Source organism: Macrobrachium nipponense, chromosome 23 (genome assembly GCF_015104395.2).
Source record: "Macrobrachium nipponense isolate FS-2020 chromosome 23, ASM1510439v2, whole genome shotgun sequence".
Lineage (NCBI taxonomy): Eukaryota > Metazoa > Arthropoda > Malacostraca > Decapoda > Palaemonidae > Macrobrachium > Macrobrachium nipponense.
Genome location: NC_061090.1, coordinates 54,824,218 through 54,839,217, shown reverse-complemented (window position 1 = coordinate 54,839,217; position 15,000 = coordinate 54,824,218). Strand labels below are relative to the sequence as shown.

General features: G+C 34.9%; 1 protein-coding gene across 1 annotated transcript in view; it reads right to left on the bottom strand.

The window, feature by feature from the left end:
* LOC135201004 (dipeptidase 1-like) overlaps window positions 1–15,000 on the bottom strand; it is a 44,650-nt gene that overhangs the window by 1,228 nt on the left and 28,422 nt on the right. Inside the window, 4 exon segments of the mRNA XM_064229824.1 lie at window positions 1–89; window positions 1,375–1,513; window positions 2,963–3,038; window positions 5,213–5,297. The exon segment at window positions 1–89 is cut by the window's left edge and continues 1,228 nt beyond it. Coding sequence (XP_064085894.1) covers window positions 1–89; window positions 1,375–1,513; window positions 2,963–3,038; window positions 5,213–5,297 — 389 coding nt within the window.

Sequence of the window (15,000 nt, the reverse complement as noted above, 5' to 3'; positions counted from 1 at the left end):
TAAGTGCAGTTTCCCGCGTGACCCAGCTGGGACTGGGGAACCTCCTCCTCGTATGGAATCACTCTCTGCTGACTCATTGAAATCCTCACCTGTAATCAGAAGAAACGCTTTGTAGTGGGAATGACTCTTGGAATATATATATATATATATATATATATATATATATATATATATATATATATATATATATATATATATATATATATATATATATATACACACACGTCAGGAAATCGCCAAGACAGCAACAACATTAAATACATCATTCGTTAATATTAAAGCTTTGATTTGTACTTGTAAGTTTTTAATTTAATGAACGATGTATTTGATGCTTTGTTTATAGTATTATCACTTGTATATATATTATATATATATATATATATATATATATATATATATATGCATGTATACATGTGCATAGATTGTTTATATGTGTACGTGTGTGTATGTATATATCTGTGAGCATGTGCATGTTTGTGCGCGTATGTAGCGCATATATGCATACATATATTAACACTTTTACGCCTCAAAACCCTCATATAATTCATACGACAACGAATGAATTCACCGTCATAAAGGAACACTGCGCATTCTCTATACATCCGGTTTAAAACGGTGGAATATTCCCAACCGGCAACACTCTCAGCTTTAGAGAAATCCTGTTGTGTTACCCCGAAAAGAGCCCAGATTTAAATATGCATGAGGTTTAATCCGGCTAATGTTGTTTTTCCTTCTACAACACGAGCTGGTAATTTCTTTTCTCAGCTGTGAAAATGGTTTTACCCGGGTTTATAATGGTTTTACCTTTTAATGGTTGTAGGGTTTCCTAAATATATATTATGATATTTGATGTATGTTGTCATGAAATATCAACTTTTAAATAATGCGTTGATGAATTCAAAATCCCCTTTAACATGGGAAAAGGAGAAGTACCAGCAGTTAACGAAAGAGGTATAATCATACTGAATCTACGTTTATTCCCAAATTACTAATATTTTGATTGAGACGCGGTCTTTACAGCGTTATTTATTATGATTATTGTTTTTTTTTTTGTGGTGGGGGTGGGGATGGGTAAATACAATATAAGTTATTTTTAGTCCATTAGCTAGATTGCCTAGTTTTGTGTGTGTGGTGGGGGGGGGAGGGGGTGTGGGGGGGGGGGGGGATGTTGAGTGTGTTTTTTATTTTTTTTACTCTAACTAAATCACATAATTAAACTATTTGCTCTCAAGTATCTTGAATTAACTTCTTTTTGGTTAACATCTAGCAAAGTAGACCTTTCCTTATACCTTTTCCTCTTCCCTCATAACACGTAGGAAACTCTCCCTACCTCTCCCTCCATCACTCACACCATTTATCTATTATTATTCTCACCTTTTCAACTTCCCTCATAACGCGAAGGAAGTTCTGCCCTGCCAGTTTTTTGAGGTCCTCCAAGGACCACCTAGGATCAGACAGCAACTCGGCGAATAAGTAAGGGTATCTGGAGACATCCTGCAACCCTTCAGGTAACCTGTGGGGGGTTAAAAACAGGGTTGGTGATTTATTTATTTATTTATTTATTTTAATTCAGTGATTTATTTGATTTTTTTATTTATTTGGTTTTCTTGATTTGTTAGATATTTTTTCAATCCTTTTTCCCTCAAAATGTATTTTATGACAGAATTACTATTGATTTATATTTTAGGTTTCCAGTTCTGGCCTAAAGTATGTACTTGCAATTTTTTTATATCAAAATAAATCTATGCAGCGCAGTTATGCTTGAGTTTTTATTAATCTCCAAACCATATTTTTTCATTTGTTTTGCTTTCAAATAAAGAAAATCAAATAATTAACAAAAATCAACAAAATCATGATTTTTTTAATGAAAAAATCAATGATCTAATCACTTGATTAAATCAGTTTGATTTATCATTGCCAACCCTGGTTAAAGATTATTCCAGTAATTTAAAAAATTCACCTTCAGTCAGTCGCCCCAGAGAAAGAAAATAAATCGCTCATAAATGACGAGAAATAACAGAATCATAAACCCAGCCCCCCAACAACAAAAATGTAATATATTTTTATATATGTAAATCCGTATCTTTTTTGGTCTTTATAAATCCTTAATCAATTGATTCCTGTCATTTTATAATCTTGCCCCAATTCAGCTGTGCGCAAACATTTTAATCTCGGACAAAAATGGGCATGAATTCGGAAAGGGGTAAAAAAGGGAAATTTTTTTTTTTTTTTTAGACATTCTGAGAGATTTATGGCGACGTGCGTTTTAGGCTGATGGATGAGATCTCGTTTGTTATAAGGGAGGCTTGTGTAGTAGGCCTTGAACACTTTTCCCATTTATTAAAACTTTGTTTTTTTTATTTAGATTATGTTTTGTTTGTTTGCGCGTTTAATCGCATTGAATGTGCGATTGAATTTACTCTAATTATCTCATTTTTCAAAGTAATTTTCAATAAGTTTCCTGTTTATTTTGAAAGTTTTTTTTATTTAGATTATGGTTTTATTGCGCGTCTAATTGCACTGAATATGCGATTGAATTTACTCTAATTATCTCATTTTTCTAAGTAATTCTCAATACACCTTTGTCATTAGTTTTCGTCAATTTTTGAACAATGCTGTGTTATTGGAAAGGTGATTATACATAGATTTATTTATCGAGCAATTAAAATAATTCTCTCTCTCTCTCTCTCTCTCTCTCTCTCTCTCTCTCTCTCTCTCTCTCTCTCTCTCTCTCTCGATGGCACATCCTGAATCATGGGTAAATGCGAAAACTAACAAATAAAATAAAATTTAATCAGCTCTCTGGTATTTTCTTAATCAAGGATAAATTCGTCAACAAACAAATAAACATAAATGAGCTTGTGGTTCTGATCAGCAAGTACTCAGCCATACCATAGGTTAAACTACCGTGACAGTCCCATCTTAATTTAGTTTATTTCGGTGACATTATTACAGAACTTACTTATCAATACCGTCGAAATCGGCTCCTATGCCTACGTGGTGGATTCCGGCTATCTCTCTGACGTGGTTGATGTGATCTGGAGGGTAGAAATGATCATTATTAGGTTGGTTTCTTGTCATTAAGCCCTTCTTGTTTTAACAAGGGCAGAAGCATCAGGCTCAAAGGAGATAAAATGTACAGAATATATACATTTATATATATATATATATATATATAATATATATATATATTATATATATATATATATATAATATATATATATATATATATATATATATATATATGTATTCATGCATATATATATATATATATATATATATATATATAAATATATATATATATAGATATATATATATATATATATATATATATATATATATATATATATATATATATATATATATATCTATATATACAGATATAGATATGATATAGATATTATATATATATATATATATATATATATATATATATATATAGATATATATATATATATATATATATATATATATATATATATGTATATATATATATATATATATATATATATTATATACTAGAGAGAGAGAGAGAGAGAGAGAGAGAGAGAGAGAGAGAGAGAGAGAGAGAGAGAGAGAGAAATACTACTTGAGGTGATGTCATTCATTAATTGTGGCTTATTCACGACGTGTTCCAAATCTAGAATCGAAATAACACTTAGAAGTCATTTGCATTTCTGTCTTCAGTGCCGTGGCGTTGATATTTTTCCATATTGTCTCATGTCATGAATTTTTTTTCAAGAAGTTTATTAAACCCATAGAACACATTCATAGAAAATTAAGTTCTGGTAATGAATAGTAAGAAAATAACTTGGTTATTTTATTACTATTATTTTTATTTAACATTATTATTATTTTATTAGTATTATTTTTTTCATATTTTTTATTTTATTTTATTTTTAATTTGATTTTTTTTTTTTTTATTTTCATATTTGAACTTCTTCCGCAAAATATCTCGTAAAAAGTGATAATGAAATAATGGCAATATCTGATACGAATATTGTTGACAAAGATTCCCTATATCAGCACCCCCCCACCCCAGCGACAGAACATGGAACTTATTAAAGAACCTAATAAAAAAAGGGTCTGATTACATCACGAAAATAGTCTATTTCCGGCGCCGTGACTTCGCTCAATAGGGGAATAACGCGGTAAGATGAGTTTCCTTGAACCAAGGAGATAGTAGGAGGGAAGGACTGAGGGTAGAGGGTTGAGGGTAGAGGAGGAGGAGGAGGAGGAGGTGAAGAAGAAAAAAATAAAAAGGTAAAGGTGCTATTGTTTATGACTGGGGAGATGGGGTTGGTAGGAGTAGGTATGGATAGACGGTTGTAGGAGGTTATTCCTGGTTTACGAGTCTCACCTACAACAATAATAAAGCTGTAAGGGTGACTTATGGGTCGGGGGTTCGGTATGGCCAGGGAGTCAGGAGGGAGGGAGGTCCTACACTCTGTCTTGATTAACTCCCAGGTAGAATTAGGCAAAGAATCCTCCGCCTCGTCTCGATTACTCCGGGACGCCCCCTCATCTTCCGGGCGAGGAACCTTAAAATTTGACGAAGGCTCTTGATGAACCGGTGCCTATATATAATTTTTCCACGGATGCTTGACGCGTAAACGAGGTGGCAGGGCTAATCCAGTTTTGCAAATTTCCTTTCCAGCGAGGCTTTCTCAGATCCCTGGATTAAGTCTGCCTTATGCAATGGAATTCGAGTGTATTATTAGATTACATTTCCTTCGTCATGGATTTAGTTTCTTTGTACGTTTTCTTCGCGTGTAACGTTTTGATGTAAGTGGAAAGTGAAAATTCAAAGGATCGATGTTTCGCGCTTCTTCAAATAGTTTATGAACGCGAAGGAGAGAGAGAGAGAGAGAGAGAGAGAGAGAGAGAGAGAGAGAGAGAGAGAGAGAGAGAAAAGAACAGGAGAGAGAGAGAAAGAACAGGAGAGAGACGAGAGAGAGAGAGAGAGAGAGAGAGATGGAGAGAGAGAGATAAGAGGGGAAAGATTGAGAGGAGGGGAGGGAAGAGAGGGAGAGAGAGAAAGAACAGAAGAGAGAGAAAGAGAGAGAGAGGAGAGGGAAAGAAAGCGTGAGCGAAAGAACAGAAGAAGAGAGAGAGAAAGTGTATGTAAGAGCGAGAAGAAATTTCTTTTCATTGTTATAATCGGCAGCATACGTAATGAATTAACCAACAAATCAGATAACAAAGGACTTACCTATCACGTCCTTTATGGTAGCTGTCTCGCTACACGTGAGGAAATGGTTGTAGAAGCTGACCATGACAAGGCCACCGTTCTCAGCCTGCGAAAATAACATCACATTTTATAGGAGAAAATCAAATGAATTACGTCGTCCTATTCTTCAGGAAGTATATAAATTATCCGAGACATTTTATCTATCCATTTCCGAGTCATTTTATTCAATTTTTTTCAAACTACATAAATTCAAAGTTTATTCTGTCTATCCATTTCCGAGTCATTTAATTCAATTTATTTTCAAACTACATAAATTCTAAGTTTATTCTGTCTATCCATTTCCGAGTCATTTAATTTAATTTTCTTCAAACTACATAAATTTTAAAGAATATTCTGTCTATCCATTTCCTAGCAGTGAAATTCTTTATTTTAGAACTACATATATTCCGGGCATTTCCTGGCAGTGAGTTTTTATTTCCATTTGAAGTGTCGAAGCGTATTAAAAAAGATGTCTCATTTTTTGCCGTTACTTCTACTTCAAAACAATTTTCTGCTATAATTTTTTTACTTCAAAACAACTTTCTGCTGTTATTTTTACTTCAAAACAGCTTTCTGCTGTTATTTGTACTTCAGAACAACTTTCTACTATTATTTTTACTACAAGACCACTTTCTGCTATAATTTATACTTCAAAACAGCTTTCTGCTGTTATTTTTACTTTAAAACAAAACAATTTTCTGCTATTATTTTCACTTCAAGAACAACAATTTGAATTATTAATTTTACTCAACACTTTCGACTATTATTTGTACCTCAAAATAGCAAACTTTTTTTTTTTTCTTTTTTTTTTTTTTATTTTTTTGCTATTATTTTTTACCTCTAAGCAACTTTCTGCTATTATTTTTACCTCAAAACAACTTTCTACTTTTATTTTTACCTCAAAACAACTTTCTGCTGTTATTTGTACCTCAAAACAACTTTCTGCTGTTATTTTTACCTCAAAACAATTTTCTGTTGTTATTTTTACTTCAAAACAATTTTCTACTATTATTTTTACTTCAAGACAACTTGCTACTAATATTTTTACTTCAAAACAACTTTCTACCATTATTTGTACCTCAAAACATCTTTCTGCTATTATTTATACCACAAAACAATTTTCTTCTATTATCTTTACTTCAAAACAACTTTTTGCCATTATGTGTACCTCAAAACAACCTTCTGATATCATTTTTACCTCGAAACAACTTTCTGCTATTATTTCTACTTCAAAATAGCATATAGTATGACATTCGTAAAGTCTACTACAGCAATTTCCTTTCCATCTCCTCATTCATTTAGTGAATTTAGAGCAGGCAGCCGGACCGTTTGAGATACAACGAACGAGATACCGACTGAAACCCCTACCGGTATTTAGGAGTAGACTTGTAAACTGTGAAACTGACCGTCTGCCGAAAATATATTGGTGGCTTACTTAACAAGCACCACTAATTGCTCGTTAGATTTTGGGTCTAGATCCCAATATATGAGATACCAGATGAAACTAATATCAATATATCTGCAGACTCTACTGATTATAGAATGACCAGTGACAGACATTTTGGAGGGTGGTTCCCCTGACAGACACATTGAAAAGGGGGGTTAATTGGATCTAGATCCAACTTAGGAGATACCGAGTAAAATTTACACTACAATAGCACTGCACATCCTAGAATATTGTGGTGGTAATGACAGACGTTTTAGTGGGTGGTTACATCCTGACAGACGCCCCACAACGAGTGGGGAGGGGGAGGCAGGATCTGCATCCAACATTGGAGATACCAAGTAAAATTTGTACTACAATTGCACTGCACATCCTAGAATGCTGTGATGGCAATGCCAGACATTTTAGTGGGTGGTTACCCCCTGACAGACACCCCACAACGAGTGGGGGAGGAAGGGGGAAGGGGAGGGGGAGACAGGATCTCCATCCAACATCATAGTACCAAGTAAAATTTGTACAACAGCAGCACTGCACTTCCTAGAGTACTGCAGTGGTAATGACATATTTTAGTGGGTAGTTACCCCCTGACAGGCACCCCACAACGAGTGGGGGGGGAGGGGGAAGGAGAGCCAGGAACTGCATCCAACATTGGAGATACCAAGTAAAATTTTGTACTACAATAGCACTGCACATCTCAGAGTTACTGCGGATGGTAATGACAGATATTTTTTAGTGGGTGGTTTCCCCCTGACAGACACCCCACAAACGACTTGGGAGGGGGGAGGGGGACGGGGAGCCAGGATCTGCATCCAACATTGGAGATACCAAGTATAATTTGTTACTACAATAGCACTGCTCATCCTAGAGTACTGTGGTGGGTAATGACAGACATTTTGAGGGTGGTTACCCTCTGGCAGACACCCCACAACGAGTAGGGAGGGGGAGACAGGATCTGCATCCAACATTGGAGATATAAAGTAAAATTTGTACCACAATAGCACTTCATATTCTAGAATGCTGTGATGGTAATGCGAGACATTTCACAGACATAACCTACGATTGGAAGGGAGAGGTGGGACACCTTGAAATATTTCAAAATCTATCATAGGCAATATTAATATTAGAAATATGGTAAGTATCTGAAAATCTTGAGCCTGATAAAATGTAAAAGGCCAAAAATTCAAGAAATATTGTGATGTTTCAGGATAAGAATTACTGCCGGAGTTATTTTTTAGAATACCTATTGAAGTATGGAATATTTCACTTCATTAATTCCCACCATCATATCTATATAAATACGATGTGTGAGACTTCCTAGGCTTGGTCTACTTTCTATAGTTTCATACACACACACACACACACACACACACCCTCACATATATATATATATATATATATATATATATATATATATATATATATATACACTATATATAATATTACACTATCCTTGGTTTGGAGTGATTACTTCACACAAAGTATTTTATCTGAATGGGAGGGGGTCACAATTGGCAACAGCTACAAGTATGTGTGCTGAGCCATTTTTGAATAATTAAACCAGTCATATGGTGCCAATAATTAAACCAGTCATATGGTGCCACTCTCAGTTCCTCTAAAAAAAGAAATGTAAGATAAGTATTCTCGCTTTAATAGCGTCTTTGGTCATTTTCTTTTCTTGCCTATAATTAGGACACTGCAGCCATGTCGAGGTTCGTAGCCCAACGTGTCTTACCATAAATGAATTGTTCTTTAGTTGCTGTTGGTTCGTGTGGATGAAAATGAAATTTTTATCGGATATGGAATTCGATTGATATTAAGACCAAACGTCCCATCATAAAGAGCCGTTTTAAACACCCGCACATTCACAAAAGAGATGATGTATCACAAACACAATAATTAACTGGAACGGAAATGTGAATGAATGGTTTCAGGATAAGCTAACTATAAAGATTAAAACATTTTCCCCCATTTTATTCCCCCTCCCGAAGTTAACGATCATACAACCTGGAGCTCCTGACTCTCAAATTAAGTTGGCCTATAATATCATGTCAGTTATCTAATAGTCCACTTATTTTCGGCTGCCTCACTCAAATTGATCTGTACACTATCACCAAGTATCAGGTACCATATATATTCTGGGAAGAAAATCTAAACTTAAATAAAAATGATACACAGTTTGATGTTTAAAGCCAGCCGAGTGCGTTTGTCTCTTAACTTCCCGCCGGCACGCACCACAGGCAGCCTATGTAGTGTTTCAATACATTCTATCGATGCTGGCTTTGACGACCATTATTCGGCTAATTTTCTCCCTAGAAATATTTTTTTCTTTATTTGTTCATTATATCCAGTAGACAGGCACTAACATCATATTATATCCTCACGTCTGTTCAATGCATTTATCATTGTTAATATGATTTATAATGCGTCTCCAACAGTCATAAAAATTTGACAACCGAATGTCCAAATATGTCAGCTGTGTGCAAGGCATAGGGCGTCAATCACTGGAGTAGCGATCTCCCTGCCGAGAGTGGACTTCGGAAGGCCCATATTGAAAGGTCTCGGTCCAGCTCTTAGCACTATGTTTCATTGCTATTACTTTTTTTTTATCTTTATTTATTATTATTATTATTATTATTATTATTATTATTATTATTATTATTATTATTATTATTATTAGTTATTATTCGACCCAATTTCACAGAGGAAAAATTACCTACGAAAACACACCTAAGCACTCCAACCAATTGTGGTCAGCCTAAGCATCTGCTCTTGGATCTAAGCAGTGTCAACTATAAAATGGTTCCTGTGTAAATACAGGACTTTTCTTTGCATATGGTAGCGAAGCACTAACTAAACAGTAATGTACTATCACTAACCACAAACACTCACAATGCACTTACTCAGTAAGCACACACACTTGCACATTCACTATACACACACAAACACACACACACACACACACACACTTAACATACACTCACACTCACTCTCAATAACACATATACTCTGAATACCCAACACTCACTAGGCACACTATACACTAAATGCTCACTCAACACGTTGAAATACTAAATCTACTAAATATTCATTATACCTCAAAACACTCAGTTATTCACTAAACACTCACTTAATCCTAAACATTAATTAAACACTAAACATTCACTAAAAACCCCAAGCACTCATTAAACACTAGCTTACCAAACCCTAATACTTATTAAATACTAAACAGTGAATGAACATCCACTCATTAAAAACGTAATAAACACTTACATACTAAATATTTGCTAAACACATAACATTCACAAGACATTCACTAAACGACTCACTTAAAATTCGCAAAACTTTCACTAAAACCCTAAACACTCACTGAATACTTACACACTAAATATTCACTAAACACTACCATTCACAAGACATTCACTAAACGTTCACTTAACATTCACAAAAACATTTACTAAAACCCTAAGAAAAAAACATTCACTGAATACTTACACCAAAAAACATTCAATAACATTCACAAAACATTCACTAAACCCTAAGACTCAGTAAAAATTCACTGAATACTGCACATTAAACAGTCACTAAACCCAAACATTCACAAACACTTACTCATAAACATCACTAAACGCATACTCACTAAACCCTAACAATTCGCTAAACACTGACTCATTAAACATTAACGATAGAAAAAATTGACAATCGCACTAATTTTTCATTTCTCTTGTTTCTTTACATTAATGCAAGGTGATTCTTTTTTTTTTTTTGGTCTAGTTTGCTCTTGTATTTATTCATAATCTTTTTGAGAGATAGGAAATGTTCGAAATAACTTGGTGTAGAGATATTGTTTAAAAAACAGAGATCCTCTGTGTCCTTCCTCAGCCAGGTGTATTATGTCTGACGAATTTTACACCAGCCGAAAAAAATCGACTATAGTAACAACAATATTCATTCATAAACTGATAATACAAAAATGTCTCCATGATTTCATTAGCATGAAAGTCAGTTGAAACCAAAAGAAGGTAGTCCTGCTTCGATAAAAAACAAAAACCGAGTAGGCTGTAGCACATTATTATGATCTGTACCCTGACTATAGCCGTATATTACATATGTATTACTATCTATTTAATGGGTGCGTAAACTCTAATAATGATAAGAACTTATATGCTACTATAGTGTCAGTCTTCCAACCACCGCTACATTAATTTTCATATCGTAAACAAAGCTAAAGCGAGTAGGGAGACCGGGGGCTAGTTGGCACACTTTTTACAATTTTGGTTATTGCGAATATAAAACAAAAATTTTTGCAAAATTCTTACCACCATTGAAAAATATTAACATTTGTCTTTATCATAGAGCAAAATAATTGTTGTTTGCTTTCAACATAAGATAACAATAAGCTTTAGAAAAAAATAACTTTTCGTGCCACTTGCCCCACGGGGTAAGTTGGCACACATTATGGGGTAAGTTGGCACATTGATAATTAAAGAAAATTACTACATTGCATTTAAATCAAATAGCAAAATACCCTCTGAATTTCCAAAATACAAAATAAATGGCATTAGTATTACTTCAGATCATCATCTAGCTGTAATTGTGGCAGGTGTGAAATAAATCCTCGTCATAGTTTTTTCATGCTCCCACATGTTACATGCCCTGCACTGGACCCACACTTCTCCTGGCTTACCAAACACAGGCTCTCTTCAGCTGAGCTTTCTTCTGGATCAACAAGAGACATTCTTAAACTCTTTATCACGCTGATGACTGATCTGAAGCCCATGTGTCTTTTCGGACATCTCTCAATCTGTTACATAACCACCCGTAAAATCAAAATCTTGAAATAGTCTGTAATTCAAAGTTGAAATTCCATCAATCCTAAACCAATTGAAAAAACAAAAATCAGAATAAGTGACAGCTAGAGGTAAAGCCGAGGAAACTTTACCAGGAATGTCACAGATGGGCATACTTGATCCTGGATTACCAGTCATCCACGAATCACATGCCCTGTTAACACATTTCTTCAGATGTCTATAAACACTAAAATCCAGGGGTTGCAACTTGTGAGAACAATGTGGAGGAAATGATAGGACACTAATCTCATTATCCTTCCAAAAATCCAGAACAAACGTAAATATATTAAATAAGTAGGCTTACTATTGTTATCAAATAACGTGTGCCAACTTGCCCCATTTATTTTGAGCCAACTGCCCATCCCTACCATTTGGGTACAAAAACGATTTTTTCCAGTCCACACCAAGAAGCCTTGAACTAATCTTTTATGAATGTATAGATGTTATAGCAAATAACAGAAAGATTAAAATATTTACTTACTACCATCAAAATCAAAAATTGTCACATAAATTCGAGCTCCTACGTTCTATCTCTATAGAATTTTGCTGGTAATTGAGGAACCACGTGGCAATAGTATGCCAACTTACCCCTGTAGCCAACTAGTCCCGGGCTCCCCTACTATAATTGAAGTCAGTTGCTTGCTTGACAAAATAATAATATGACTGAATTATTATGGGCCTACAGATGACTGTTACTTTATATGAACAAAATAAATTATTTTTGTGTTAGATCAGCCATCGTCAACCGGGGTTCCGTGAACGATCGCCAGGTGTTCCGTAAGAATTCATGTTTTATGTAATAATATATACTTATATATTTATATATAAGTATATATTTTTCGTTAAACATGGCGTGTAGAAATCGTATCCCTATAATTATTTTTTCGTAACATATCGTGCGAGATTTTTTCCCTCTGTTTTACTAAAGGTAATTAAAATACAAATGCTTATATATATATATATATATATATATCATATTATATATATATATATATATATATATATATATAGGTAATACATGAAGAATTTGATTAATTACCTTAGTAAAACAGAGGGAAAAAATCTCTGCACGATATTTATCTAACAACAGTGTTTCCCAACCTTTGAAAACTTTGAGGAACCCCTGAGACAATTTTTCCTCATCCCAAGGAAACCCCAATACACCACACACACAGATATATAATATATATATATATATATATATAGTATAATATATATATATATGTGTGTGTGTGTGTGTGTGTATTGGGGTTCCTTGGGATGAGGAAAATTGTCTCAGGGTTCCTCAAAGTTTTAACAAAGGTTGGGAGGAAAAACACTGTGTTAGATAAATACAAAGGATATAGAAAGGATAAAAATATTTATTAAATATATTCACGATAATGTATAATACTGGTCAATAGTAGCCCACTATTACTATTCTAGGACAATTTATATCAGGGCTTGCCCCTCCCCCCCCCCTGCCCACCTGTTAGGGTGTATCTGTCAGGGGGAAAACCACCCATTAAAATGTCTGTCATGACCATCACAGCATTCTAGGATATGAAGTGCTATTGTAGTACAAATTTTACTTGGTATCTCCAATGTTGGGTGCAGTTCCTGTCTCCCCCTCCCCCTCCCACTTAAGTGTGTGTTTTGTCAGGGGGTAACCACCCACTAAATATGTCTGGTATTACCATCACAGCATTCTAGGATGTGCAAGTGCTATTGTAGTACAAATTTTACTTGGTGTCTCTGATGTTGGATGGAGATCCTGTCTCCCCCTCCCCTTCCCCCTTCCCCCCACTCGTTGTGGGGTGTCTCTAAGGGGTAACTACCCACTAAAATGTCTGGTATTACCACAAAAGTACTCTAGGATGTGCAGAACTATTGTAGTACAGATTTACTTGGTATCTCCATGTTAGATGCAGATCCTGTCTCCCCCTCCCCTCCCCACTCGTTGTGGGGTGTCTGTCAGGGGGTAACCACCCATTAAAATGTCGGCATTGCCATCACAGCATTCTAGGATGTGCAGTGACAATTGTAGTACAAATTTTACTTGGTATCTCCAATGTTGGATGCAGATTCCTGCCTCCCCCTCCCCACTCGTTGTGCGTCTGTCAGGGGGAACCACCACAAAAGTGTCATTACCAACCACAGTATTCTAGGATGTGCAGTCTATTGTAGTTAAATTTTATCTGTAATCTCCTAATTGGATACCCATAAAACCTTTTTAGGTGTCTGTCGGGGGAAAACCCACCCTCCAAAATGTCTGCACTGGTCATTCTAAAATCAGTAGAGTCTGCAGATCATATTATAGTATTAGTTTCATAAACTGGTATCTCTTATATTGGAATCTAGACCCAAAATCTAAACGCGGCAATTAGGTGCTTTGTTAAGTAAGCCACCCATATATTTTCGGCAGACGGTCAGTTTTCACAGTTTTACAAGTCTACTCTAAATTCCGGTAGGGGTTACAGTCGGGTATCTCGTTTCGTTGTATCTCAATGGTCCGCTGGCTGCCGGTCTAAATCCCTCTCTTTTATTAGGTCTCTCCTACTTATGGAACGTTCTTCTTTTCAATTTTATCTACCGAACAGGGTTATAAAACTTCCTCCATCCGCATCTTCGACGTCAAACGTCTTCCGCCTATATCTTTGGCAAGAAGGCTGCTGGTCAGGCTCCAGCGTTTCTTTTCAACTTCCATTCATTTATTTTTCTTCATTTCGACCATCAACAATCGTAAAACGCCTTCCCTCCATCAACCGCCTTCCGTCTTTGACCCATCGGCGCAAGGGTGGCTTCGCATCGCCTTTAAGAACTCTGATGTCCTCAATAAAGTCTCCTGATTAGACATAAGGAACACTCCCGATCGTTGGGTGTCCTCAGCAGATGAAATCACGGGGGCTCCTTCTCGTAAAATGTGGAAATGAAAAAGGGGGTCTTTCGTACCGGAGTGAATTTAGGTAGACGTTCCTGATGCTTGTGTACAAATCTCTAAACTTTTAGCGTTTAAAAATGTGAAATCCATTAATAATTATTATTAATGATAATCTGGTTCACCTTCAAAATGCCACAATAACCTTTCTTTTTTTTATCCATCCAGATATTGAAATCCACAATAATATTATTTATTTATTTATTATATATATATATATATATATATATATATAATATATATATATATATATATATATATATATATATATATATATATATATATATATATATAATTTAGCGATAGAAGGTACGTGTAGTTTGTGAAATATATAAAAAAAGCTATTTGTAATATTGAAAGAAATATCTTATCATTACAACCTCCTAGTCTGAATACAATTGAACTGTAACAAACTAGAATGACGAATTAAAAAAAAAAAGCAGAAATTATAATACCGTACCAAATAAAAAAAATCATTGAAATGCAAAAATAACTCGCCGGAAATATAGATCTCAGCTTTCGAAAAAGATGATTGTCACCTCCATTGAAGGTAATTAGGGAG